Source organism: Maniola jurtina, chromosome 13 (assembly GCF_905333055.1).
Source record: "Maniola jurtina chromosome 13, ilManJurt1.1, whole genome shotgun sequence".
Taxonomy (NCBI): Eukaryota; Metazoa; Arthropoda; class Insecta; order Lepidoptera; family Nymphalidae; genus Maniola; species Maniola jurtina.
Genome location: NC_060041.1, coordinates 6,782,440 through 6,810,184, shown reverse-complemented (window position 1 = coordinate 6,810,184; position 27,745 = coordinate 6,782,440). Strand labels below are relative to the sequence as shown.

At 34.7% G+C, this 27,745-nt stretch overlaps 2 protein-coding genes and 1 long non-coding RNA gene across 5 annotated transcripts in view; 2 read left to right on the top strand and 1 right to left on the bottom strand.

Moving 5' to 3' along the window:
- The window catches only part of LOC123871441 (flotillin-2), a 229,410-nt gene that overhangs the window by 35,241 nt on the left and 166,424 nt on the right, over positions 1-27,745 (top strand). The window lies entirely within an intron of this gene.
- LOC123871432 (glucose dehydrogenase [FAD, quinone]-like) lies at positions 1,714-27,476 on the bottom strand. 3 transcript variants are annotated; one of them, XM_045915238.1, is made up of 2 exons: positions 27,332-27,476; positions 1,714-3,846 (listed from the first exon to the last, which is right to left on the bottom strand). In XM_045915238.1, the coding sequence occupies exon 2, from the start codon at positions 3,844-3,846 to the stop codon at positions 1,972-1,974; it is 1,875 nt and encodes a 624-aa protein (XP_045771194.1). In that variant the 5' UTR covers positions 27,332-27,476; the 3' UTR covers positions 1,714-1,971. The 3 variants fall into 3 exon arrangements, with proteins under 3 accessions (XP_045771194.1, XP_045771193.1, XP_045771195.1); XM_045915237.1 differs by having other exon boundaries at positions 27,336-27,476; XM_045915239.1 differs by lacking the exon at positions 27,332-27,476 and adding an exon at positions 9,903-9,910.
- The window catches only part of LOC123871464, a 32,480-nt gene continuing 11,519 nt past the window's right edge, over positions 6,785-27,745 (top strand). The window contains exons 1-3 of the long non-coding RNA XR_006797269.1: positions 6,785-6,797; positions 8,595-8,598; positions 24,521-24,723. This is a non-coding gene — a long non-coding RNA (uncharacterized LOC123871464). The remainder of the gene's footprint in view (positions 6,798-8,594; positions 8,599-24,520; positions 24,724-27,745) is intronic.

Sequence of the window (27,745 nt, the reverse complement as noted above, 5' to 3'; positions counted from 1 at the left end):
GTTTTGTCGTAAATGCATGTTGGATAAATTGCCAAGCAAAGTCGCCTATCGTGGTATCGAGAGCAAAGGCTAACGCTGCCTGTATTACTCATTGAATAACAAGTGTAAATTAAAAATTTAAAACACCCCCGACAAGTGAAGGTTACAGTAACTAGAAAAAAGCTGATAACTTTCAAACGGCTGAACCGATTTTCTTGGATGATAGCTAAGAACACCCTCGATCAAGCCACCTTTCAAACAAAAAAAAAACTAAATTAAAATCGGTTCATTCGTTTAGGCGCTACGATGCCACAGACAGATACACAGATACACACCTCAAACTTATAATATCCCTCTTTTTGGGTCGGGGGTTAAAAATAGTTGGCCTTGCTGCATGCAACAGAAAATATAATATTACAACCTGAGCACCATGTGAAAGATTTTGTGGAAACGTAGCCGGCAAGAAACCGAGTTGCTTGGCGACTCTTCTCAATAGAATTTGGTTTTAGAACCGGTAGTAAATATGAAGTTCAATTTCGGTTTGAACAAACCCTTACATTGAGTTCCATACTAATATTATAAATGCGAAAGTGTATCTGCCTGTCTGTCTGTCTACTAGCTTTTCACGGCCCAACAGTTTAACCAATTTTTATGAAATTTGGTACAGAATTAGCTTACATCCTGGGACCGACATTTTTATCCCGGAAAATAAAAGAGTGAGTTTCCACGGGAATCTTAAAGGCCCATTCGCTTAACCGATTTATATGAAATTTGGTACAGAGGTAGCTTGCGTCCCGGAAATTCACACAGGCAACCATTTACCCCGAAAAAGCAAAGAGTAGGTACCCACGGGATTTTAAAAATCTAAATCCACGCGGATGAAGTCGCGGGCATCATCTACTTTTATATTTAAAAATTACTAAATTCCTGATTTTACAATTCCATACAAAATTGACTGATCATTAGATGACTCTAATTAGATTACGCACTGTCGACTAGTCGCCCGGTGACACAGTCTACAGCAAGCAAAATTGCAACCAGGATGGAAGTGTTTGGTTGTCATCGACTGTGTCGCCGGGCAAATTGGAGTGGCGGCGAGATGTGGCTACTATTTTTTTATTAACTAAACAAAGTTTGTCTATTTAACAAATAGACAACTGCTGCGACTTTACTCGCCGCCACTCGGCACGCCTGGACTCCACTTGCCACGCACGGTTTGCGCCAGATGGCGATTTGAACTGAAGGTACGCCCTAGCATTTCCTTTTTCAATGGGAAAATAGAAAACTGTGTGTAGGCTTGTGTAGGGTTTTACCGAATATTTGTCGAGTGGCAACTCCAGTCAAGGATGCTACTTCCACGAAAATAGGTTTAACCAGTAAATCTACAGTAGGAGCATAACATCGCTTGATATGCTTTACCAGCTATTTCAGAACGAAAGACTTGCCACTTCCTGCCCCACCAGTAATAAATAGTAGTAAGTAGCCGATGCCCGCGACTTCATCCGCGTCGATTTAGGTTTTTCGAAATCCCGTGGGAACTCTTTGCTTTTCCGGGATAAAAAGTAGCCTATGTGCTAATCCAGAGTATATTCTATTTCCATTCTTAATTTCAGCTCAATCCGTCCAGTAGTTTTTGTGTGAAGGAGTACACAAAAACTTACACACACAAACACAAACATACACACACACACACATACAAACTTTCTCCTTTATAATATTAGTGTGATCTTCTCATTCATTTCAATCTAAAAATGTTATATTTTACAACATTGCACAACATCGGTGACTCTTATTTCTAAATTGAGATTACTCAATTAAAATTACATTGCCCTGATAAATAGCATATTAACTAATGGGTTTTATTAGGAAAATTTGAAATACCAAACTTGCAAACAGGTAAGAACTATGTAATTTAATAATATTCTAATATTAAATATAATTACATCACAGTCGAGCTTATTAATTAATTAATTGAACTATTATTAATATTTATCATCTTTGCCCCCAGTCTTCTTTTATCATATCTGCGCCTTTTTCTGCTATCATGTACGTTGGAGCATTTGTGTGACTTGATGTTATAACAGGCATTACACTAGCGTCGATTACTCTTAATTTAGCAATTCCATGTACTCTCAATCTAGGATCTACAACTGATGACGGGTCACTCTCTAATCCCATTTTACAAGTTCCGGCTTGGTGGTAAATTGTAAAAGTGAACATTTGAGCTTGACAAGCAAAGTATGCATCGCTGCCAAATGGGCCATATTTTAAACAATCTGCAATAGGCACATCGTACAACTTTGTTCCTATCTTTTTCATGGATGGTTGCCTTGAAATTTCAATAGAAACTTTGATACCTTCGACGATTTTCTGCAAGTCCTCTGAATATTCAAAGTAGTTTGGAACCAAAGTTGGGTGTACCTTCGGATTTCTGCTCCGCAGCACTACTCTACCTCTGGATTTAGGTCGCATGAGCATAGGGAATACCATGAAAACGTCTTTGTTACCTAATGAAGAGTATGTATTAGCGTAAATTCGTTCATCAAAGCCAAAGTTCCTTGGCAGTAGGGGGTCAGAATTAAGGCCTCCACTTATAAAAAGCAACTCTATGTCAGGCCAACCTGTTGCGTTGAATTTGTCTTTCAAATCCATAAATACAAGCGCCTCGCATCCACCAGGTACTGACAAAGGACCCTTGTGATTTCTCATCCATTTGAATACCAATTCCAAGTGGTTGAATATATAGCCTGTAGAAAGGCTTACATTTTGCTGTTGCACCATAAATTGAACTCCACCGGCTGCAATATGATCCATAAGGTTATATCCTACAGGTAAATCCTTTATTACCGGTATATTTAGAGACTCTAAATCATTTCTGGGTCCTATTCCAGAAAGCATCAGTAATTGAGGAGAGTTAATAGCTCCAGCTGATAATATAACTTCCTTTTTGGCTAATATTTTATATCGCTTGCCGCGTTTTTCTAATTCAACGCCTATTACTTTGGTTTTCGTATTATCAAAAATAAGTTTTGTAACCATGCTGACTTTAGTTAAATGGAGGTTTTTTCTTTTATTAATTGGATGAAGATATGCTCTACTCGAGCTATGTCGGGTTCCATTCTTCATGGAGAGTTGTAAAAAAGATACACCAGCGGGCATTGCCCCATTGTGATCATTATATTTAAAACCTAACTCCTGCGCTCCCTTTACCCATGCTTTGCCTTTACTCGTACGAAAAGGGGCATGTTCGATATTTAAGAAACCATCTTGTCCATGATATTCGCGATTGTCGTGTGCAGGAATATTGAATTTTTCGATTTTTTTGAAATAAGGAAGGACGTCATTCCACCCCCATCCTTCATTGCCCATCGCTTCCCAATTATTATAGTCGAGTGCTGAACCTCTAGTATAAATCATATAGTTCAGCACGCTGGAACCTCCGACAACTTTACCACGTGGCCAGTTACATTGCTTGTTCTCAAAGCCAGCACAATATCTGTCAGAAGGCTTGGTTTTATATTTCCAATTGGCGTCAGTAAATTGAAGATAATTTGCTAGAATGGGAATATCCATAACATAATTTTCATTCACACCAGCTTCCACAAGTAACACTTTCCAATCGGGTATTTCTGTTAAACGGTTAGCTATCACGCATCCAGCTGTGCCAGCACCGACAACGATGAAGTCATATTCCGAAAGAAAATTTGTTTGGTCTGGTGGTTCGTTATCCTGTTGATGTGTGCCTTCTTGAAGAAATTTCATAAAGGACGAAATAGGATTGACAAACTGCGTGTGAATTGGAATAAAAACTGTGAAGAAGGTCCATAACGTCGCCACCAACATCAGCGCTCGACGCTGGTTCTTCATCTGAAAGTAAATAAAAACGATTACATTAGTACTGGAATTTATTTATACGTAGAGGTTAACATTCGAATACTGAAACCTATTTTGATGCTAAACTTGCGCTAAAATCCCGTGGGGACTCTTTGTTTTTTCGGGATAAAAAGGTGCTGAAGTTAATTTCCGGGGCGTAAGCTATCATTGTACCCAGATAAATCGGTTAAACGGATACTCTTAAGAATCCCGTAGGTACTCTTTTGATTTTCTGGGATAAAAATTAGCATATGTCCATCCCCGGGATGTAAGCTAACTCTGTACCTTTCTAAAAATCGGTTCAGCGGTTGAGCTATGAAAACGTAGATAAACAGGCAGATAGACACAATTTCGCATTTATAATATTAGTATGGATTACACGCTCAAAACTAAGTAAGTAGGTATTATATCGATTTGTCTTGTCATCTAGGTTTATATTTTATTAACCCCCGACCCAAAAAGAGGGGTGTTATAAGTTTGACGTGTGTATCTGTGTATCTGTGTGTCTGTGTATCTGTGTATCTGTCTGTGGCATCGTAGCGCCTAAACGAATGAACCGATTTTAATTTAGTTTTTTTTGTTTGAAAGGTGGCTTGATCGAGAGTGTTCTTAGCTATAATCTAAAAAAATTGGTTCAGCCGTTTAAGAGTTATCAGCTCTTTTCTAGTTTTCTTGTAGAAAAGAAGGTTAGATAACCGTTAGGTTCATAATATTATGTCAATAGACAAATGTCAAGCTGTCAAGATGGACGTTGCCTAAATACATAATTATTTATTTGAAAATGATGTTTTGGAAAACTCAAATACTTTGGATCGTCGGGGGTGTTATAAATTTTTAATTTACACTTGTTTATGAAACATTGAAAAAAATATTGATTTTAAACTTTAAAAAATCGGTGTAGTATGAATCAGACTCCCACACAAAGGGTTCCGTACCATCGCTCGTATAAGAAATAACATTTTAATTTTTGAAATTTTCATGGCGGTTATTTTGAAATTCGTATTAATTTTTGTTACAGCAGCAAATACACATTCTGGAAAAATTTCAACTCTACCTATTACTGTTCACGAGATACAATCATACAACCCGCTGACAAACACACGGTTCGGACGCAAGGACGGCGGAGGCTTAAGTAATAGGGTCCCGTTGGTACTCTTCGGGTACGAAACCCTAAAAAAGAACAGTGCTCAGTATTTTATGAATCTAATAATAATAGTAGATTAAGCAACATGGGGATAATGTAATGTCTTACGTCACAGGCACCTGGATAAATCCCAAGCGAACGAGGAATTTTAGAGTAACTCCCGAGCGTAGCGAGGGTGTTACACCTAGAATCCTGAGTGAAGCGCGGGGTTTAGGGGTGCCCAAGACTAAGACAGCATTATCCCCAAGTTGAATACTCTGCTTTTCACACCTCGCGAGACAATAAAATCAAAATCTTCGTATGCTTAAATAGGTACCTACCTATCGTCTTTAGAAATTTCTGGGAGCAAATCGTTTATTACACTTTGAGCATAAATAGTTTTCGAAGTTAAAGGACAATGCCCATGGACAGTACTCTCACAAGAAGCATTGTACCTTAAATTTTTTATTCATTTATTAAAGCTAAAATAAAAACATGATTTCTCACTAAGTTTCATGAATATTTGTTTTGGGATTATTTTTTTCATAAATAAAAGTGCTTTTAAACTTCCGGCTGTTATGTAAGCCATTATTGTAGTTAGTTTTTTAATTTTTATTCCCTTCAGAAAAGGCAAAGGTCGTAGACCATGCAGCCTGGTAAGAAGCTATTATTGTAGTTATTTGTGATTGTCATTCATTTGTCACAAAGGTACTGAAAAGGGATGTCCATTTTTAAAAATGATATTATTGTTTGTTATATCGATTATCTAGGTCTACGATATCGATTTTTTTAATTTGAGTTTTGTTACTCTGAATTGTTTATTATTATTTTTAGAGCCTATTTTTACTGTATGAATAATTTTATCTTTATTTTTACCGCATTTGTGATTTTTAACCCTCTCAAATGTTAATGTAGGTACTTACATAATTCGAAGAAAAATAGTCGATGAAATTCGAATCGATTTATTTTTATCGGCAAGAGTACATAGCCCTTGTCTACACTATGTAGACGCCATATTTTTTGTTTGTTAAGATTCTATTTAGTATGTTTTTATTTCGGTTTGTGTATGTTACGCGCTGAGTTGAGTAGCTGTAGGACTTTGCTCATTGCAGAGTGAATTATACGGCTGGACATAGGTCTCTTGTAGAGACTTTCACAGACCACGGCCTTTCGCCGCCTTAATCAAGCGGCTTCTTGCGACTCGTTGTCTTTCCACCTAGTGAGGGGTCTTTCAACGCTGCGCTTTCTGCTACGCGGTAGCCATGTCAACACTTTTGGAACCCAAACGCCTATCGTTTTTTCGAACTATGTGCCCTGCAAATTGCAACTTCTTATATCCAATACGGGTGATATATTATTTCCTAATTATTATCCAATCATTCATACTAATTATTATTTCAGAACATGTAGAGTTCTGGGACTTCGTCTGCGATGGCGTTTGCTGGCGCGCGTGCTGTGCTTGTTTGGAGTGTTTTTTTTGTTAAGAGTGGCTGGTTTTTGTGTTAGTTGGTGTTTTTTGGTGGTGGAACTGACTGGGAAGCGCTCTAAAGGGGCGCCGTGCGTATGTCGGCGGGCGCCGGCGCAGACGGAGTCCATACTTGTATAAATTCAATAACTTGAAAATATCACAAACTTGACATTGGCTAATCAGAGTAAAGCCAGATTAAAGAAAAAAAAAAAGTAGAGTTCTGTCATCGGTGTTAATCCTTTAGGTCAGCGTTGTGCCTATATGTGAACGCGTACTAGGTAGGTAAGTATTCGTAAAATAAAAGGCTATATTTTTCATTCTCTGCTATCAGTCGAATAACTACTCGACTATTTTGTTTAAAAAATCTGAAACTGACTGTTTTATTAAGCCTATAAAGACCCTTTCTTACTTTTTAGCTGAACCTAACCTCAAAATATTGTAATTTTTTATGGTTAATATTTCTTAAATGCGGAAACCGTTATCACTAATTTTTTCTACAAATATTCTGATGATGTCATTGAACATATAGAACTTGATTTGATGATGATACAAAAATTATGAAGACAGTACATTTGTTCATACTTGAATGGGCATTGTCTTTTCTACTGCAATCATCGTCGTCACTCGACCTTTTAATATCAAGTTAAATAATATATAATTTCAATAACACCACAATATAACGTTTCGCAGATAAGTTTTGGAGAATCACGGAATTTTCAAAAGTCCATATTATTTCATCAACCATAGAGTAAACTCTATGTTCCTATATTTCTGGCAAGTGAAAGAGAGCCATCACTCATCAAAGCGAGATAGAAAATTTAAATCTCGCGAGTGAGAGGGACGCTATCATACGTCGATGCGAGACAGCCATAGCAGCTTGGACAGAATCTCCTTGGAGTAATTATTGTATTCTGTGAACTACAACCTCCTCGGTCTCTACATTGTACCCCATGGGATTTCAGTATAACATTACTGCCCGGCTAAGTCATAGGAATGTAATGCTTACTTTAACTTTAGATAACAGGTCAGTAATTAGGCATTGTGGAGCGAGTGGTGTGAAAAATATTTTATTTATATGTTTTAAAATATTTTTTAATGAACTAAGCTTTGACAAGTACGAGTTGGTTTTGAATCATCAAATGCATCTATCACAGGTTTAGAATGACATTCCTTTAGCAATAATAGCAAAATAGTAATAAGTGGGCAAAATATTATATTAGAGCAAGATCCTAGAACCGCCAGACCTTACTTATTTTCTGAGAAACAATATGTGTGGGAAAGAGTTGTGATAGTGTGTTACTACTATTAACGTGCGCATATGTGCTAACTTGTGCCGTGGGCCAATTTATAGGTATCACCTGCTAAAGGCACCTACGTAAAAACATTACTCACGTTTCTAAAACTGTGAATGTAGATTTTTATGTATGTTTTACAGAATATTGTTTATAATTAATATTATTCAATACTGCCAGACACTTTCCAAGCTCGTGAAAAAATAACGTATACTTTAAACTTACTTATAATCCAAGTCGTAATTTTTATATATTTTATATTTACATTATTATTATACATAAATATTAAAAATCATCACTAAGACTTTAAGAAAAGTTCATAATAGTTTTACGTACCTGCAGTAATTGATATCTTTAATTATTGGCCCTCGGCACAAGCTAGCAAATATGCGTACGTAAGTACACACTAACACTACTTTATCACACACATTTCGTTTCTCAGAATATAAGTAACGTCTGGCGACACTGGGATCTTAGACCTATATATTGTTAGCGTACAAGTGACACGCGGCTTTGAAATATTGTTATTCCTGAGTGAATTTATATTTTGATGTTGAACTAAGTTCTCCGTACCGTAAATGTAGTGTGTCCACACAGTTATTCATATTATGATACCGAATTTTATGATTAAATTATTTTGCTACCTTTGTTTTCCCGTTATAAGAGTCAAGAAACTCACAATAAAAGACTACGTTGGGTTAAAGAAAAATAAACTCTAATAACATTGTTAAATAAAAGTAGAAAAAAAAATTCGACTGCACATTCAAAACAATAAATCTTTTCTGGTAAGTATTCACCCTTCATTTTTTATACCTACTTAGTTATTAAAAAGTAGCGGTGTATACCTTTATTAAAGTAGGTACGTCTAATATTAATTAATTTAAGTTTTTTCTCAAAGTAATATTGCTTTTTTGCGACTTTTGTATCTTGTGGCTTTCAACTTTCAATCGATAAACCAGTTTATAGATTTATATGTTTTTATTAATCCGGTTCATCTTTTTTTCTTGTACAGTTATGATATACTCTAATTATGTTACAGTTAGCTAGTCTTTTGATCTCCATCCGCGTGGTTTTATATAATTGGTAGCATTGACGCTTGGGTGTTCCCACAAACAAAGATGTCGATAATAAAATTACCGGATGACCCCATTTAGGGGCGTTGTTACGAGTACTTTACAAATGTTCATTTCGCTTTAATGTAATTAGCTGTGTACAATTATCCATCGATTGCAGTTGTTTTCTAAGAAGAGGCGTAATTGTTACGCCAATTTAACGCAAGTAGGTAAAACCGTGTCAAGAATCAAGATGTCTGTAGAATTTTAAAAGATACAATGGTTAATTGATCACTCATAAGTAACTCTGTCTACGTCTAGTAACACCTAATAATGAAAATAGGTGTAAAACTACGGAGTAATTTGATTTTCGCTTGCTTAACGTGCGGATTAGAAGTACGTGTGTATTGCCAAAATATGTTATTTCATCATGGAATAATTTATTCTCATAATAATTTAGTGGCAACTGTAACAGTCTAAAACGACTTAAATGAACCTACAAATGCTGGAAATTGAATATAATGCGATAATATTGTAGGAAATCAGATCATTTTTCTATATTTATATTTTTTTAATATAGTTCTCCTATAAGATACACTAGTTCTCCTATAAGAGACACTAGTTGTTCTCCTGTAAGATACACTAGTTCTCCTATAAGAGACACTCAAGAGAGTCTTAGAGCGATTACGCACTCATCCGATCCAAGTCCGTGAAAAAACGGATATAAAAAACTCGGACCGAACTCGGATATTGCTTACGCACTAATCCGATCTCTGATCCAAATCCAAACTATTCAGTGGACATTTTTGACATATCTACGTTATACGTCCGATTTGAATCCGAGGCACATCCGAGATATTATCACGGATGACGGAGAGATTCGGAATCGCCCTTATGCTGCGTCTGTGACTCTATCAGTTCGATTTGCATTTCTACCGAGAAGAGTCGGCAAATACCTAACATCCAACGTCGAAATTACGTCATTTATCTCGCATTATTAAAGGAAAGCAAAACATGAACTTTATAATTTTTATTGTGAAGATGCATTTGCATATATATATAAATGGTTAAATATACTAACGATAAAAAGATGAAATATTAGTAAGGACACTTACATGTGCTAGTAAAGAGCCGCATTTCTAACATTGGATTGTGAGATTATTCATTATATTGCAGTTGTATTGCATTACAAACTCTAATCTATGCTTTTGTTTCTGATAAAACTCCCGAACAATACAGTAATAATATAATTAATTAATGTTGTTAGGTCATTTCACAATTACGAAATTCATTCATGTCGAGTTGACGTGTAAATTATTAACCGACTTCCAAAAAAGGAGGAGGTTCTCAATTCGTCGGAATCTTTTAATAAGTGTGAATTGAAGTAGTTTTATTTGAAATACACGCCAAAGAAGCCGCGGACAAATACTATTAACTTTATATGCCAATATAATGTTAATATTTTATTTATATATATATATATATATATATATATATATATATATGTAAGTTCTTGTAACTAGAAACCGATATAGTTACCTGCTTGCGGCTATCAATGTAAATGAGAATATTTTTGAAAGCACCTATATTATAAGCCGTTTTGATAGTTCACATTTTTTTAATAGGTATTTAGCTGTTTATTGGACAAGTTTTCTTTAGCTTTTCAAATAAATTATCAATAAAATTTATACGACATTTGTAACAAAATATTTAATATAGATAAGAGCAGATTTTCCAGAGTCCTTTAAAGGACTACTTTACATTAATATTATGCAAAATTAAAAGATAATATTCAAATATAAATTGATATCCAATTGAATATGTTTCGTCCAGTATGTTAAGGTGTTTCTGCTTTGACGTAGACAAATTAGAATACGAGTATGCAAAATTATTATTATAACAAATGTGTCAGTGAATGTGTGGTGAACACAATGAATGTGTCATCTATTAAAAAAAAAATTAGAGTAATTTTGGTTTGTTCCGTTTATCCTCCCTAAAATAGCCATCTTAGAGTGTAAACGTAAGCGTGTGTCGGTCTATACACCCCGGACAATAAAATAATACTATACAAATTCACCGTCCAGGATTGAAAGACACACGTTTCCGAGAGTACACCTTAGGGCCTTTTCACAATACTTGCGGCAAGATGTCGTATCGCAAGCGTGACGTTAGGTCTCTAACGCTAGAGCAAGTAAGTATTAAAAAATCCCCGGCACAAAAACTTCTAAAAAGTCAAAAAATATATATGTTGGCCTTTTAATATTTAAAAAAGGCCAATACATCCCGGTCCCCCGAAGCAACGAGCGCTTGTACCTATAATAAAAACTTTACTATTTATAATAAACTTAAAAAGCTAATCCATACTAATTTTATAAATGCGAAAGTGTGTCTGTCTGTCTGCTACGTTTTCACGGCCCAACCGCTGAACCGATTTTAATTAAATATGGTACAGACTTGGGGTACATCTCGGGGAAGGACATAGGCGACTTTTTATCTATACATTCTCTAGTACATATTATTTTTTACTTTTTAGAGGTTTTTGTGTCGGGGGGCTTTTAAATTAATAATTTAATTTGTATTTCACGCTTTTTAAACTTTATAATAAACCAGTAGATACTTGTGTTGAGCAGTCGGTTCTTAGAGTTGAAGAGAATGAAATATTCTTTTGTCATTGTTGCCTTATATTATTATCAACCAACATGTAACCTATACTTATGACCAGAATCGCGATAATATTCGATTGATAAGCCTTCCATTAATTGTAATTATTGTGAAGATCGTCTAGCTTGTTTTGACATCAGTCATAGATATAAACATACTATATAGATGCGTTTAAATGAGTATAATATGTACAAATAGCATATTTAGTAGCTCAGAGCTGATTTTTCGATCGCTGGATAAACTTTACTCATGAATTAATTTGACGTGTTGACAGATTTTCTATACAATAACCGTCAAAGCCTCAAAATTGCTAAGATAAAAGTAATTTGATGATTGAAAAATTATAAAATAATGTGAAAGTATGTGTTGTTGGTTGGTTTATCCTTCAATCCCACCACAACGGATTTTATTATACAAGCGATTTTTAGGGTTTCGGTCCCGAAGGCTGCCAACGGGACTGTATTACAAAGCCGCCGTTGTCCGTCCGTCTATTCGTCTGTCTGTCAGCGAGCTGTATCTCATGATCCGTAATACGTAGAAATTTAAAATAGTCATAGAGTGTGTATTTTTATTGCCGCTATAACAATAAATAATAAAAAATTCAAAATAGCCGCCATAAAAATTTAAAAAATTAATAAGTGTTATTTCTTGTATGATGCAGATGTACGAAACTATTCGTGTGCGAGTCCGATTTGCATTTGACCCGTTTTTTACATGGATAATGGATGGTTCAAGACCTGTACAGAGAAGACGCACTTGGCCAGTTATTTACTTTTAATAAGTATATGTTTGCCATAGATTGTATATAAGTATCACCATCCATCACATCAAAAGGATAATCACTTTTCAAAGGAAACAAGTGTAAATTAATTCATAACACCCCCGACAAATGAAGGTAACAGTAAATAGAAAAGAGCTGATAACTTTCAAACGGCTGAACCGATTTTCTTGAATTATAGCTAAAAACACTCGATCGAGGCACCTTTCAAACAAAAAAAAATTAAATTAAAATCGATTCATTAGTTTAGGAGCTACGATGCCACAGACAGATACATAGATACACGCGTCAAACTTATAACACCCCCCTTTTTGGGTCGGGGGTTAAAAACAATAGTTTTTAAAATTCTACAATCTATACTATCCATACTTAATATTATAAATGCGAAAGTGTGTCTGTCTGTCTGCTAGCTTTTCACGGCCCAACAATTTAACTGATTTTAATGAAATTCAATACAGAGTTAGCTTACATCCTGCAGGGGAAGGACATAGGCTACTTTTTATCCCGAAAAACCAAAGAGTTCCCAGCGGATTCTTAAAAGCCCACCCGTTTAACTGATTTATGTCGGATATTTTATCCCAGAAAATAAAAGAGTTCACAGAATTTTTAAAACCTAAATCCACGCGGACGAAGTCGCGGGCACCATCTAGTACACAAATAAGTCCATGAATACATACCTATTATTATTAATGTTAGGCATAATAATAATTTTTTTCAAGAATAAATTAATATGTATATGTAAAGAAATTTACAAAAACCTGCTAATAATAAAATCATTGGTTTAAAATAATATGTCCATTTGTAACCTACTAATGGATATGTTATCTTAAAAACGATGATTTTATTTTGTGAACTAATTATAGTTTTATATCAGATAGTAAAAAAAATATGTTTTTCAACAAGTTTTTGGGTTCGTTAAACTCGCAATAATATATCCGTAGGAGTAGATGAGTAATCTAAGTCCGTAGGTATTTATTTAGATCACACGGTTTTATCAAGACCGGCTTCATTGATTAAAATAAGCGACCTCAAATGTTTCTCAGCTAAAAAACATGGTATTTCCGAATCTCATACCACCTCATACAGAATCGGGCATATGCCACCTCATTGTCAAAATAATTATATTAATTAATTATATTTATGGTCTTTAGGCCTAACTAATCACACTAATATTTTAAAGGCGAAAGTTTGTATGTGTGTAATTAAGTTTGTTACTCTTTACGCAAAATAACTGGACGGATTTGGCTATGGAGATAGATTATACCTTGGATTCATACATAGACTACTGTTTATTCTGTAAATATACATGGTTCGCGAGGGATTATTTAAAAATCCTCGGACAAAGTCACGGGCATCGGCCTTTTTTTTAAAGAATATTAGCCACGTTATTGATGACTAATATTCGTTTTTCCCCTCCAACTATGCGTAAAGCTTGTGCTAGGAGTAGGTACGACAATAGCGCAACGGGTGGATTTTGAACCACCGACCTTTCGGAGTTCAGTCCGCTTTCTTAACCGTTGAGCTATTGAGGCTCTAACTTTAGTTTGGATGTTTGTTACTTCTTCATTTTTTTTTAATTTAACCGATTTACAAGACTCGACATACGAGTAGCTATTATACTCTGAATGAATACAAAGGCTCACATCATATTTTATCTCGGAAAATTCAAAAGTTCTCGCAGGAATAACTATACCCGAATTCCACGTGGAAGACGGACAGCCGTATAAGCGTGCATCGCGGCGACGTACATAGCCAATTTTTCATCCCAGAAAATCAAAGACTTTTCACGAGATTTTTTGAAAACCTAACTTCACGCGGGCAAAATCACAGGCATCAGGCAGGTTCAGTTTAACTGTTTTCTTTTTCGAAAAATATGCCTTTTTGAGTTTAAAATTGACATTGCATCCGCTAACGCTGGAGATTCATTACTGACAAGAAAAAATTAGCGTTTTTGGCGACTATTTATTTTACATTTAAATTTTTTTTTCTAACAAGAACCTAGTTTTGTATAAACTACAGACAGTTACTTAGTTGTGGACTCGTGTTCTCAAATAGGTACAAATTATGAGCGGTCCCTTAAATTGAGTATAAGAATACCATACATAATATGTACATACTTTGCATATAATTATATACAATATGTACATACTATAAATCATGGCATCCACGCTAGCAGAAATGTAAGTTTTCGACCTTAAAAATAAGAATATTGTTGTTACCGAAATTTTCAAAATGGTTAACAGCATTTATCACTCTAGTTAAAAGTGTTTTAGAGCACTTTAGACACACCGCAACAGTGTTGTGTGAAAAATAGCTGTCATTAACTAACGATACAATATTTTTTATTGTTTAAGTGGAACAACTTTTGGTGTGCAAATTTCTGTAAAATAGGAACCAAATTAATTGATTTAGACCCATTACGCACAGTCGCCGTGTGTATACGCATGCAGTCGCCGAATCGTGCGCATACCTACTGGTACGCACGGCGACTTCCATATAAATTACAGATTCTTACGGTCGCCGTCGGCTGAGTTGCCGAGCGACTAGTCGACCGTGTGTAATGGCTCTTTAAAGACTGAAAATTAATGGGAACCGAAAATATTAAGACCTTTTTTCCAAACAAAGAGTTTAGAACATGAAAATGCGTTCCACACCATTGTCTCGTAATGGGCTCATTGCTAAACCACATTTTGGAGTGTCGTTACTTTTATCTTAAATATGTTACAGTTTTGGGTCAAACTACACACGTTTCATCATAAGGAATTTAAAGTCATGTTTCTATAGTGGTCGCTCTGAGGACCAAGGTCCTTGTATTTTGCCCATTGTGCTTTCATAATATGACAACTATCGCAGCTTGATATTTCTTATGCTAGTGTGCGTGTGAAAGGAGATAACGTATCAGGAGCCTCGTCGTCGTAATGGCCGGTACCGTGTGGTGTGCCTTCATGCCGTTGTGTAGTGACATCATAACATTATCCGTTTTTAGGGTACCGTATTTCTTCAAAATGGCAAAAAGAAACCCTAACGCGGCTTTGTCTGTCTGGCTGTCTATTACAGCTGCTTATTTTTTTTTAATTTAGTTGTAGCTGCTCATTTATAATAATTACTTACTTAAGCTATCGACTTGGTAATGTAATTTTGAATAATGCTTGCTCAACTGAATTGCAATTAAAATCTTAATTTATAAAAGTTTTTTTATTTTCCTTGAAATGGATGTCCCGAAATTTTAAAATAGGGTTTCTGTTTATAGAAATCAGCAATAAACATTTCCAAGTTTTAGGGTGCGAAATAAAATGGATTTGTTTTCGAGACTAGGTTAAGTATTTCTTTTTAAGCTACGGAAACCTCGGTTGGCGAGTTTACTCGCACTTGACCGGTTTTTTAAAGTTTAATTCCTAACTTAAAAGTCGTGGGCCGAATAATGACCGTGGTCTAGTATATTTCCTTAGATTCATACATAACTCAGTCATATAAGGAACACTGCAACATGTGATTCAGCCTAAACCGACGAATAGGCTTGATGTTTTGATACTGATAAAATTTCAAATGGGATGTCGTGGGAAGAACGACCCTGAATATAAAAGTTGGCATGTTTTTGCGCATCTTGTTATGTCTGTTTTTTTAAGGTTCTGTTATAAAACAAAAAACGAAGAACCCTTTATAGTTTCGTCCAATCCGTATGTGTATTTGTTACAGCCATTTTAAAAATAAACTTTTAAAGGGGTTATTCAAGGGGCGGACCAAATAAATTCCTGTATGGCATTGGCGGTTCCTCTAGTACTGCAAATGTTCATGGGCGGTGGTAATCACATCAGGTGACCCGCCTGCTCATTTTTATCTAGACAAAAAAAATGATTGTCTAAATTTTTAGCGACTAGCATGGCTACGCAGCTAGATTTCTACGTAGTACTTTTCTGATCTGATCTGCTGACACGTGGCTGATACGTCACCACGTGACCACTGACCAGTTTTTCTAGCACTAAAATCATTATTTTAATTAGGTTATTATAATGCGGATTGCAAATTAGTTTAATATTTAAAATTAAGTTTTATTGTAAAAACTAAAAAGGTATCTCTTACATTACAATCAATTATAATGGACACAAGGAGTTCTTTTTAACCCCCGACCCAAAAAGAGGGGTGTTATAAGTTTGACGTGTGTATCTGTGTATCTGTGTATCTGTGTATCTGTCTGTGGCATCGTAGCGCCTAAACGAATGAACCGATTTTAATTTAGTTTTTTTTGTTTGAAAGGTGGCTTGATCGAGAGTGTTCTTAGCTATAATCCAAAAAAAATGGTTCAGCCGTTTAAGAGTTATCAGCTCTTTTCTAGTTTTCTTGTTGAAAAGAAGGTTAGATAACCGTTAGGTTCTTAATATTATGTCAATTGACAAATGTCAAGCTGTCAAGATGGACGTTGCCTAAATACATAATTATTTATTTGAAAATGATGTTTTGGAAAACTCAAATACTTTGGATCGTCGGGGGTGTTATAAATTTTTAATTTACACTTGTATTGTTAAAAACTGTCTTTCTTTATTGTTTAAAAATTATATTATAATGCACTTCATCGAATATACTGCACGGCAAACAACTTGGCCCTGAAGCAGGGTAGTGGAAAAAAGTTGGCAAATCCGGGAAGCGAAAGTCGACGTATCAACCAATCGCGCGCACTCGCGCCGATTGATCAACCAATCGCGTGCACCCGCCAAATATGCTAGCCTATCGCGTTAATGCTCAAGTTGTTTTCAGGGCACTATACTTTTAAGGCACTTAAATTGGTACTGAAATTATTATTATTGACCAGAAAAGAGTTAATATTAAAAAAAAAAGATTCATTGTGCGGGTAGTGTTGTTAGAAAGTAGTTATATTATTCAAATTCACATATATTTTTTATATGTGAATTCACTTAACTTTGAACCTTAAAAAGTAGAGAGTTGAAATTTTCACAGAATGTGTATTTCTATTGCCGCTATGACAACAAATAATAAAACATCAAAATGGCCGCCATGAAAATTAAAAAAAAGTTATTGAGTACTAATTGTACGATGCTACGGCACCCTTTGTGTGAGAGTCCGACTCGCACTTGACCGATTTTGTCTTATCCTAGTTTTATGGTTTTTTGGCATATGTTGTAATGGATAAAATATCAAAATCAGAATTAAAATCAATGTTTCTGCAATAAATCTGTCTCGTTTTAACTGTAAAGTCTGCTTAAAGTCAAAAAAGTCAAAAAAGTATTTACATTCTTAGATCTCAGCATGAGAAGCTCCACATCAAGAAGTCGGTATCGGAAGATCCTGTAAATGTGGATACACATTTCAATGTGCGCTCCTTGTAACGGACCTCTTTGAGTGGCTAATCGATATCTATTAAAAATCAGGCTATTACTACACGCATACCTTTTATTGACCTAAGATCTGCAAATACGGAAGCTAAGCATAATGCGCTAGTTCATATTTTACGCCGGTTATGTGTCCACCTAGTCGGGAAATGATGACGTTTCTCACTTAGCCTTGGATGATTTTATTTAAAATGTCAACTTTTGTTTTTTTTTTTTTTAATATAATGAATGCACCGAAGTTTTACAAAGTAAATTACATTTTTAAATATTTAGTAAAGTATCAGGAACGTAAAATAACTGTGATGTTTATTGTAATTTTGAAAGGGTCTTTATTGGTTTGAATTATTATTTTATACCTAATGGAAGTTTTCTTATTAATATAATGGAAGTTTTTTGCCCACATTATGTTTCGCTATCTAAAAGTCGTTTAAAGATATGCGGCTATATATTGTGGTTAATTAGCAAAATATCCAAATTTAATTTGTAGGTACCTACTGATAGGTCCAAGGTCGTCTTATACTTAGTTTTATAACAGCAGAAACAAAGAAAATATAGATAAATAACTCGTAATGTTATCGTAATATAAAGAATCTCGACGCGGAACGGAAACCTAGCTGAGTCGTTAGTAATACTGTAGTTGTTATGATAAGTATTAGTAAATAGGTATATGTAAGCATTAGTATATTACGCTGGCAACCGTCTATGTTTCGAGCTCATTGCTTCGCTCGGCGAAAACATAAATCCAGTTTGTTCCCTCTCCCGTGGGTATTTTGTAGAATCTAGTCTTATTCCCAGTCTACATTATAAAGGGAACCTCTGTGCAAAATTTCAGTTTTCTTGGTCCAAGGGTTTGGGCTGGGTGTTGATGAGTGAGTCATTGAGTGAGTCTGGACTTCTTTTTATATCACGTAAGAATATATAGTTGAAATAATAAAGATCAGATTTTCTAGCCTTTTCCTGGTAAAATGTGGATCACTTTTATTTAAATTCTACCTTTTCTTTTGTATTTGTGGGTGAGCGAAATTGGCCTATTTAGATGTTATTTATCGTTTTGTTTCAGTTATAAAAACGTGGATTTTTTCTTTAAATAATAATTTAAACAAGTGTAAATTTAAAATTTATAACACCCCCGACAAGTGAAGGTTACAGTAACTAGAAAAGAGCTGATAACTTTTAAACGGCTGAACCGATTTTCTTGAATTATAGCTAAGAAAACTCTCGATCCAGCCACCTTTCAAACAAAAAAAAAAACGAAATTAAAATCGGTCAATACGACACGTACAATTATTCTGATGAGTGTATAATTATTTTGGAACTTAAAACGTTGTTCTTTAAGCACCTCGGTATAGAGTGGGTTTATTTTAATAGAAATTAACATATTGTACTTGGTGCTTGGTCTTAGGGTCTAAAAATTATCTTGGTGAGCATTTAAATTGTACCCAAAAAAACTGGCCAAGAACAGATTAGATTCATAGTTACATATTTGATTAAATTAATCTACCGCTTCGAAAACAGTCCTTTTTATTTGGGACAGCAAAACTAAGTTTGCTTGAAAAAGTTAATTGTTGATTTCATTTGTAGTCTTCGTTTTATTTTTGGAGACAACAGTATCTTATTTTTTTATTTACATTTTTCATTATAAGACAAAAAGTAAAGGGCTTAAAAAATGGAATTTGCAAGACGGATGCAGTCATGGTTTTTATTTTTTAGGGAGCTTTAATTACGGAAATAAAACCTGTTAGTAATAAAACAAAATATGGACGCAAGCTACTTCGGTACCTTTCATACAAATCGGTTAAGTGGATGGGTCTTAAGGAATCCCGCGGGAACTCTTTGATTTTCCGGGATAAAAAGTAGCCTAAGCTACTCCTGTACCAAATTTTGTCAGAATCGGTTACACTGTTGGGCCGTGAAAAGGTAGCAGACAGACAGACAGACAGACACACTTTCGCATTTATATTATTAGTATGGATTAAAATTGCATAAATTTTCACGAACAGGAGGCCAACTGCTGAAGATCAGTTTATCATTTATTTACGTTACCTTGTAAAGCTTTGTGATCAACCGCCGAGTTTCTTGCTGGTTCTTCTCGGTAGGAAAGGCATTCCGAACCAGTGGTAGATGCTTTTGACGATTAAAAAGTACTTGTAAAACTCTAATTGAATAAAAAAATTATTTTGATTTTGAATTTTGAATCATACCAACTTCAAATTAACACTTGTTTAACTAGAATTTATATTTTATAGTCTTATAGTACCTATAGGTCTGTATGCCTAATAAAATATGTTTACGAGACTTCGATCAGTAATAAAAAATAAAATTTATCTTTTTACATCTAAAACTGTTACTAACGATCAATAAAACAATCTGTTTTAGGGTCCATGCAAACTCACTGGATAAGGACGTAGTAGGTACGCAGTACGATAAAATAAAAATTCTCATATATTTGCTATTTAAGTTCATAACTAGCCAGAACACCGATTCGCTCACTAAAATTAAAAAAAAAAACGAAACCATTCTGCAATGCCGTTGCGTGTTTTTAAAAGTAGTCTGTTTTTCCTTAGGTATATAAAATTGTGTAAAAACAAAAAAAAGTTCTTTTCCTTAAGCCAGTGTCGCTAAGTAATAGTAGTGTTTTGTATACTTGTTATTTTTTTGCTTTTGTCTCTGCTCGCTAGACGGGTTAATATGTACCTATACATGAGACAGAACAAATTCTAACGAAGTCTTTGAAAGTTTTAGGGCTTACTAGGCTTATTCATTGACAGAAATGATCTGTCAAAATCGGACAGCTGGAATTGAGTATTTTCAAGATGGCCCCTGCAGCATTGAAAATGGGCAAAACCGTTGTACTTTTTTGTGTAAAATTAATACTTTTAGGGTTTCGTATCTCAAAAAGAAGAAACATCTTATAGAATCGCTTCGTTGTCTGTCTATCGTGTCTGTCAATTCTTAAAGACAGGATGACGTAGAAAAATTTGGCTTGGCAGAAAGTAGCTTTCTTCTAGGGCTTATCCATCAGCTAAGAAAGGATTTTACAATAATCCAACCCTAATCGAGTAAAATGGGGGTTGAAAGATAGTGTGAAAGTCGCACCTACGAAACTGTGAAATTCGGCATAGGGTAGGTATTCTTACGGTTCTGTACCACTTGGTAAACAAAACAAGTGTAAATTAAAAATTTTCAACACCCCCGACAAGTGAAGGTTTCAGTAACTAAAAAGGGCTGATAACTTTCAAACGGCTGAACCGATTTTCTTGGACTATTCCGCGCCTACGATTCAAAGTATCTGAGTTTTCCAAAACATCATTTTCAAATAAATAATTATGTATATCTATGCAACGTCCATCTTGACAGCTTGACATTTGTCAATTGACACTTGACACTTGAAAATTATGAACCTAAGGGTTATCTAACCTTCTTTTCTACAAGAAAACTAGAAAAGAGCTGATTTTTGAATCGATTTTTTTGGATTATAGCTAAGAACACTCTCGATCAAGCCACCTTTCAAACAAAAAAAGAGTAATTTAAAATCGGTTCATTCGTTTAGGCGCTACGATGCCACAGACTAGGGTTTCCGATTTCTCGAGGTTTTTTAGTTCTCGGGTGTCGAGACTTCTCGAGCCTGATTTCTCGGGTCTTCTCGGGTTGTCGAGAAAAAATAAAATACGTCTAAATTTTTGTTTAATTAATAAAAAGAGTCTTTAATTTAACTGTGTTTATTTTACATGAAAAAAATCAACATAATTTTTAACAAAAAAAACAAGTTCTCAATAAAAAATCAGCTCAAAACAAAATTGCTAACTAAAAACAATCATACTTCTTCTCCTCTCCTCCGCTCCTCTACTCGCTCCTCTACTCGCTCCTCTACTATTTCTCTAACCTCTGCGGCACCGCATTTTCCGGGTATGTAAACTAGCCCCAAATTGTAAACTTTTGCCTCTGCTGTATGAACACAGACGCTAAAATATCGTCTGTTTCGTATGCTCGTCCACTCGTCAATTGTCACACTTAGCCGGTTTCTTGATGTGCAAAGCTGAGAAAGCTCTTTTATCATCTCTTTCTCCTTTTCATCATAAAACTTCAATATTAGGTTCATAACTTCGGTTTGGGTCTTTGGAAGTTTATACCCCTTGGCAGCAAGTGATTCACGGATAAATTCACTTTTAGTAATGCCTCTTATAGTAAAACCATCTTGGGCTGAAAGTTTAGCTAAAATTTCACCTAACGATTTTCTGGGTTGAACGTCAAATTTCAGTGTTTGCTGTACGTGCATAGTTTCAAAATCACTTCTTAATTTTTTTGATGCCGTCACCCCGGAACTAGACGAACTGGTAGATGCTTCTTCTGTGTCCATTTGAACCTCGGTGGATCTTACATCAATTTTGTGTACATGAGCTAAATGCCTCACTAGTCCGCTTATGTTTGATCCTTTACAGGCTATGGTTTTAGGACATTTTAGACATTGCGCATTTGAGGCGTCCTTATTTTTCTTGAAATATTTCCAAACTTTGGAAGTTTCCATTTTGGTTCATTAGTTGTAAAATCTATAACAAACAGTTCAAGAATTAGTAAGTATTTTAGTTTAGTACCTAAAAAATAGCTGACGCAACAGTGGGGAGGCCTATGCCCAGCAGGGGGTTGATGTGGTTAGGTTAGCCTGATGATGATGATGAAAATATAGCTGTGTCCTTTTGTAAACTACGTTTGGTAGGATTGGTTGGATACGTTTTGTGTTATTTGTAGTAGATAAATTGCCATAAAACAACGTCTTAATATTATGTGTTTAGTTTAGAACTTTAGGCTTTTGTGGGATTATTACAACATCTGCAATACAAATGCAATTAATGAAATCGGTAAATATTTATGCACTAACAGTTCTCTTATTTGATTAAAAACAAAAGATTTATTTCTTTAACATACCTATTCATTTTAAACAAAAATATTATTTTGGTAATACAAAAGTACTTACAAAACAAAACAAACACTTGAACTATTTAAATAAATAATAACAATACTTACCTGTTTGTTCTGCGATTCTATTACTCGTGCGTCTCTAAATAGTAAATACACTCACTATGCTGGGTTTATGATCCGACCGATCCGAACACGGCGGGAGTTGAAACACGAATGAACAAAATACAACAAGTTTGTCGGCAAAAACAAAGGATACCGACAGACACGAGCCGTGCTGTCAAAGGATGCCGCTGCCGCCTCGCATTTACAAAGAAAGCTAAGCGTAAAAATGTTTATTTAAACTTCTCGATGTCTCGACTTTTCTCGAGCTGAATTTCCCGGGTACGAGACCGACCGATTTCCCGGGAATTCCCGGGACGAGAATTCCCGGGAACAAACCCTACCACAGACAGATACACAGATACACAGATACACAGATACACACGTCAAACTTATAACACCCCTCTTTTTGGGTCGGGGGTTAAAAAAGGAACTCTTATGGAGTGATTAGGTATACGAGTAAAATGGAATTTCTTTTGATAATCTCATGCGGAATTAGGAATTGTACGCGGACGAAGTACTTACATAATTTTTATATTTCCTCTTTAAATTAAAGGTTTTAATTAAAAAAATAAAATTAATAACTGGTCATGTACGAATCAGGACACAAGAATAATAATCAGAAACAAAGTTATTATATATTAATGCTATATAAAAAATAATTTATTTAATTACTACTTATTTAAAAACAGACTGAACTTTGTTTCTTTATGGCATAGTGTATTAATACAATTTATCTAAAGGTACATATAAAAAGACTTCCTGACTGACTGAAAGTCAGTAATTTTTTAGTTAAATCTATTATTTGATGTTTCGACTAGGTTAAGATAAAAATTAAGAAATACCTATTTTACTGTTCTTGGAAATTTTGCTCCCACGGAGGTTAAATAGGGGATGAAAGTTGTATGAAAGTTCGTTATTAGGATTCCGTACTTCAAAAAGAAAAACAGAGCCCTTATAGGATCACTTTGTTGTCTGTGTGTCTGTCCGTCCGTCTGTCATGTATGTCAAAAAAACTTATAGGGTACTTCCCGTTTTCTAGAATCATGAAATTTGGCAGGTAGGTAGCTCTTATAGGACAAGTAAAGGACTTAATCTGAAAACCATGAATTTGTGCTTACGTCACAAAAAATAAATTAAAATGTGTTTTAATTTTCAAAGTAATATAACTATACCAGGTGGAGTATTATATGAAAAGGACCTGTAAATTCTAAAACAGATTTTTATTTATTTTTATGCATAATAGTTTTTGATTTATCGTGTAAAATGTCGGAAAAAATACCCGAGTACGGAACCCTCGGTGCGCGAGTCTGACTCGCACTTGGTCAGTAATTTTTTAAGTTATTTATACTTTATGACCGACAACATCGGTACAGAATTTCAACCTCACTCAGAATGAACTATGCGCGAATACATTTATGTAGAAGAGCTGATAGGCAAACATTAATCTATTTAATAGGTACTCATTAATATTATAAATGAATGAATGAATGTTTTATTTAAATGCAAAAATGTGTCTGTCTGTCTGTATGTATGTCTGCTAGCTTTTCATGGCCCAATTCCACTGTGCGATTGGAAGTTTGGTACAGAGATGTTCCATCCCGAGGTTGAACATCGGCTACTTTTGTCCTGGAAAATCAAAGGGTTCTCACGGGATTTGAAAAAAAAAAGCTATACCCACTTGGATGAAGTCGCAAGTATCATCATTGGTACAGAAATAGCTTCTGTTGTGCGTATGGATACTGGCTACTTTATATCCCAAAAAACCCCGCTTTTTCACGGGATTTTAAAAAACCTAAATCCACGCAGAAGAAGTCGCAAATATCATCTTGTTTATATATAATATGTTGCAGCGAAATGGTATAAGCCGGGAGTAAGCCAACTCCCTTAGGGATATGGCTAACGCCCGGGAGATGTTAAAACGACATCTCAGTTATAGTTCTTACAATTCACGAAGGCGAGTGAACTTTACTTGTGGTTACATCGTATAGATGGGCATTGCGTAAGTGTGCGTGCATGTTGGACCAATCAGTCGCGAGCAAGCGCTCGCAAACGCACACATTTAGTGTACCTTACTTATACCGATAGGACTTAAACACAAGCATAAGCCACTCGCCTTCGTGAATTGTAAGAACTGTAGACTATTTCAATCATCGATGTATATGGATGGGCCCTTCGAAGATAAAAAACGCGCTCAAAAAGTCAAGAGAATTTGCAAAAGTCTCTTGACTTTGTCAATGACGATGACGTAAGATTCAAGCGTATTTTTGCGGACGGAATTGTATGGGAAAGGCTAATCCTTATTAAACGAATCTAATAATATAGAATACCGAGCATCTGATAATATTAAGATAATATTACCCTATTGAACCTAAAACCTTTTTTCTTTGAGATTTTACGATTACATCGAATGTGGTTCAGAACGAAATCTGAGTACCAAAATCTAAAATTAAGTTAGGTTAGATTAGAACATAAATATTTATGTGCCCCGCCGTCGTCGCTCGTGTTAATATCTCCCGGGCGTTAGCCATATCTCTTAGTGAGTTGGCTAACTCCCGGTTAATGCCATTTCGCTGCGACATATAGGTATAAGATTTCAAATCAATTTTTATAAACAAATAAGAAAGTTGAAATTCTAAGCCGAGTTTAGTGGCATGAAATTAGTTTCATGACATTAATTTCATAAGCAATTTCATGTGTAAACGTCTAATTTTGTACGTATTGAAATTAGTTGCGTGACATTAATCTCAACATGCATGAAAGTAAATTCGTAATGTAAATTCAGCTTAATTAATGAGGACTGATCAATTAGTAAGGAAGAGTAGAGCTCTAGAATATAAAACTAAATTAGCAACAATAGACGTGTTATCATATTCCAGAATATTCGCAATGATGTTTTGAAAAAGACAGCATTAAAACTCTAAGCCAAAAAATCAAATAATTGAAATGTGGTTTGCATAAAATTGTTTATTCAACTCACTCTCTCGGAAAGGAAAAGGAGTCCTTTGCCCTTTGAAATCAGCGTGGAAAGTGGTAATTTCGCTAGCGTGCAAAGTACGTGTTGAAATTTGAACGTGACGAACGGTATATCTTTTTTCTTTCTATTAAAAATACCATATAATAAAACGTTCAGAAACGCGGTTCGTCCTTACAGTCTTTACTATTATAAGTAGTAACCCATTGGAACACTTTATTTTTATTAAATCAAATAAAACATAATACTTTTATATTAATGTGACCTTGTAATCAGATTTTCTAATATTTAATTTATTAAACCTTACTGCGAGAGTTATCAAATAAATATGATCTAAAGTCGAAACTGTAATTATTATCAGTTACTTGTTTTGTGTTTGAAAAATCAAAAATGAAGCTAGCTGATGCCCACGACTTCGTCCGCGTTAAAGGTTTTTAAAAATCACGTGGGATAAAAAGTAGCCCATGTTATTCTCCAGGTCTTAACTATATCCAAGTAAAAACTTACGTCGACCCGTTGCACGTTGCGGCGCGATTGAAGGACAAGCCAACAAACAAACACATTTTTGCATTTATAGCAGGTATGGGAAACTAGTTGTGTACCTATCTGCTGTTTTTGCATAATAATCCACGTTGACTGACAGTATTTGCACCAAAGCTGAGATTTATAGGGGTAGCTTTATGTGACATTATGTTTGATTGTGAGTTTTATTTGTTACCGATTAGATGATGCCTTCATTCACTTCGTCCGCGTAGATTTAGGTTTTTAAACTCCGTGGAAATTCTTTGATTTTTCACTATAAAAAGCAGTCATGTCCGCCTCCAGGATGCAAACTATCTTTGTACTAAGTAGATGATGCCCGCAACTTCATCAACGTGGATTTAGATTTTTAAAAATTCCGAGAACACTTTGATTTTTTGGGATAAAAAGTGGACTTTATCTTTCTTCGGGATCCCACTATTGTACCTTTCATCAAAGTTGGTTAAACGGTTGGTCTGTAGTAGGTAGGAGACAAACAGACAGACAAACTTTCGCATTTATAATATTCGTATGGATTTATTCAGTCTATTAAAATGATCCTAACATATAAAATTATATCAATTATTTTGAGACTTATGATCCTATACTACGTACACGTAATTTAGCATCGGATACACTTAGGTATACAATAGAAACTAGTGGGTATAATTAAATTTGATTACCGTTTTCTGCTAACAAAATTAAAATAAATAAATACGTAATTTATTGTTTAATATTTTTTTATTCCGTTACAAATTAGTCTAAATAAGTATATATTATACTTAGAAATATATTTTTATTTAATTATAACACCGAGCAACATTTACAGGAATTTATGAATTGAACATTCTGGGCATAATTTTTATCACAATATTCGTAGTATTAATTAGCAGGTAAATAATAGTTACTATTACGAAAAATATTAAAAAAATAACATGTTGCAATATTTTAAAGTACCTACTTTGTTAATTCATTTGCATATGCGTGTTTGAAAACACATAATTGTACCTACTCAGGTTGACAATGATACTATTATTAAGCACTATATAGTCTACTTTATTGTTTTATAATTTTTTATTTATGATTTAAATATTTAAACTGTTTAAGAACAAAATAAGAAAACGTTTTAGTTTTTTGTAATTTCTGAAAAATACTAAAGTATTTGAAAATAATTTTTTTAACTGTATAAACTTGTATTTGTTTTTACTCCTTTTTGTTATTTAATAGATGGTTACGATGAAGATGAAATACTCACTTTTTAATTTATTTAAGTACACTGGTAATCCGTAAGCATGCACGATTCGTGAATACGCAAGTAAAACACGCGCACTACCACATGTGTTACAAATGAAACTATTTAAAAAAATAATCTCAACAAATGCGCGCAGGATCACGACTCCTTTACATCACTGGTACTGCAGGCGTGCTGCTTCAAGTTTTATTCATTGAAGGAATCGCGGTGACACTCTTACCGTGACCTCACATTCATGATCAAGTTCATCGCAGGCTTGTCGATACTGACGTCACATCCACAACTCGGAGCGCAACGTACCAATACATTGCTCGCCAAATAACGAGTATTTCGCCGTTAAGTCCGACCAGTGTCATCAGTAAAATTCATACTAGACGTTAGGTTTTAACTTAGGTTTTTTGCTAAAAATATTT

Bases quoted from the DNA above. Each gene is read 5' to 3' on its own strand.
- LOC123871432 (XM_045915238.1), bottom strand. From the start codon at position 3,846: ATGAAGAACCAGCGTCGAGCGCTGATGTTGGTGGCGACGTTATGGACC.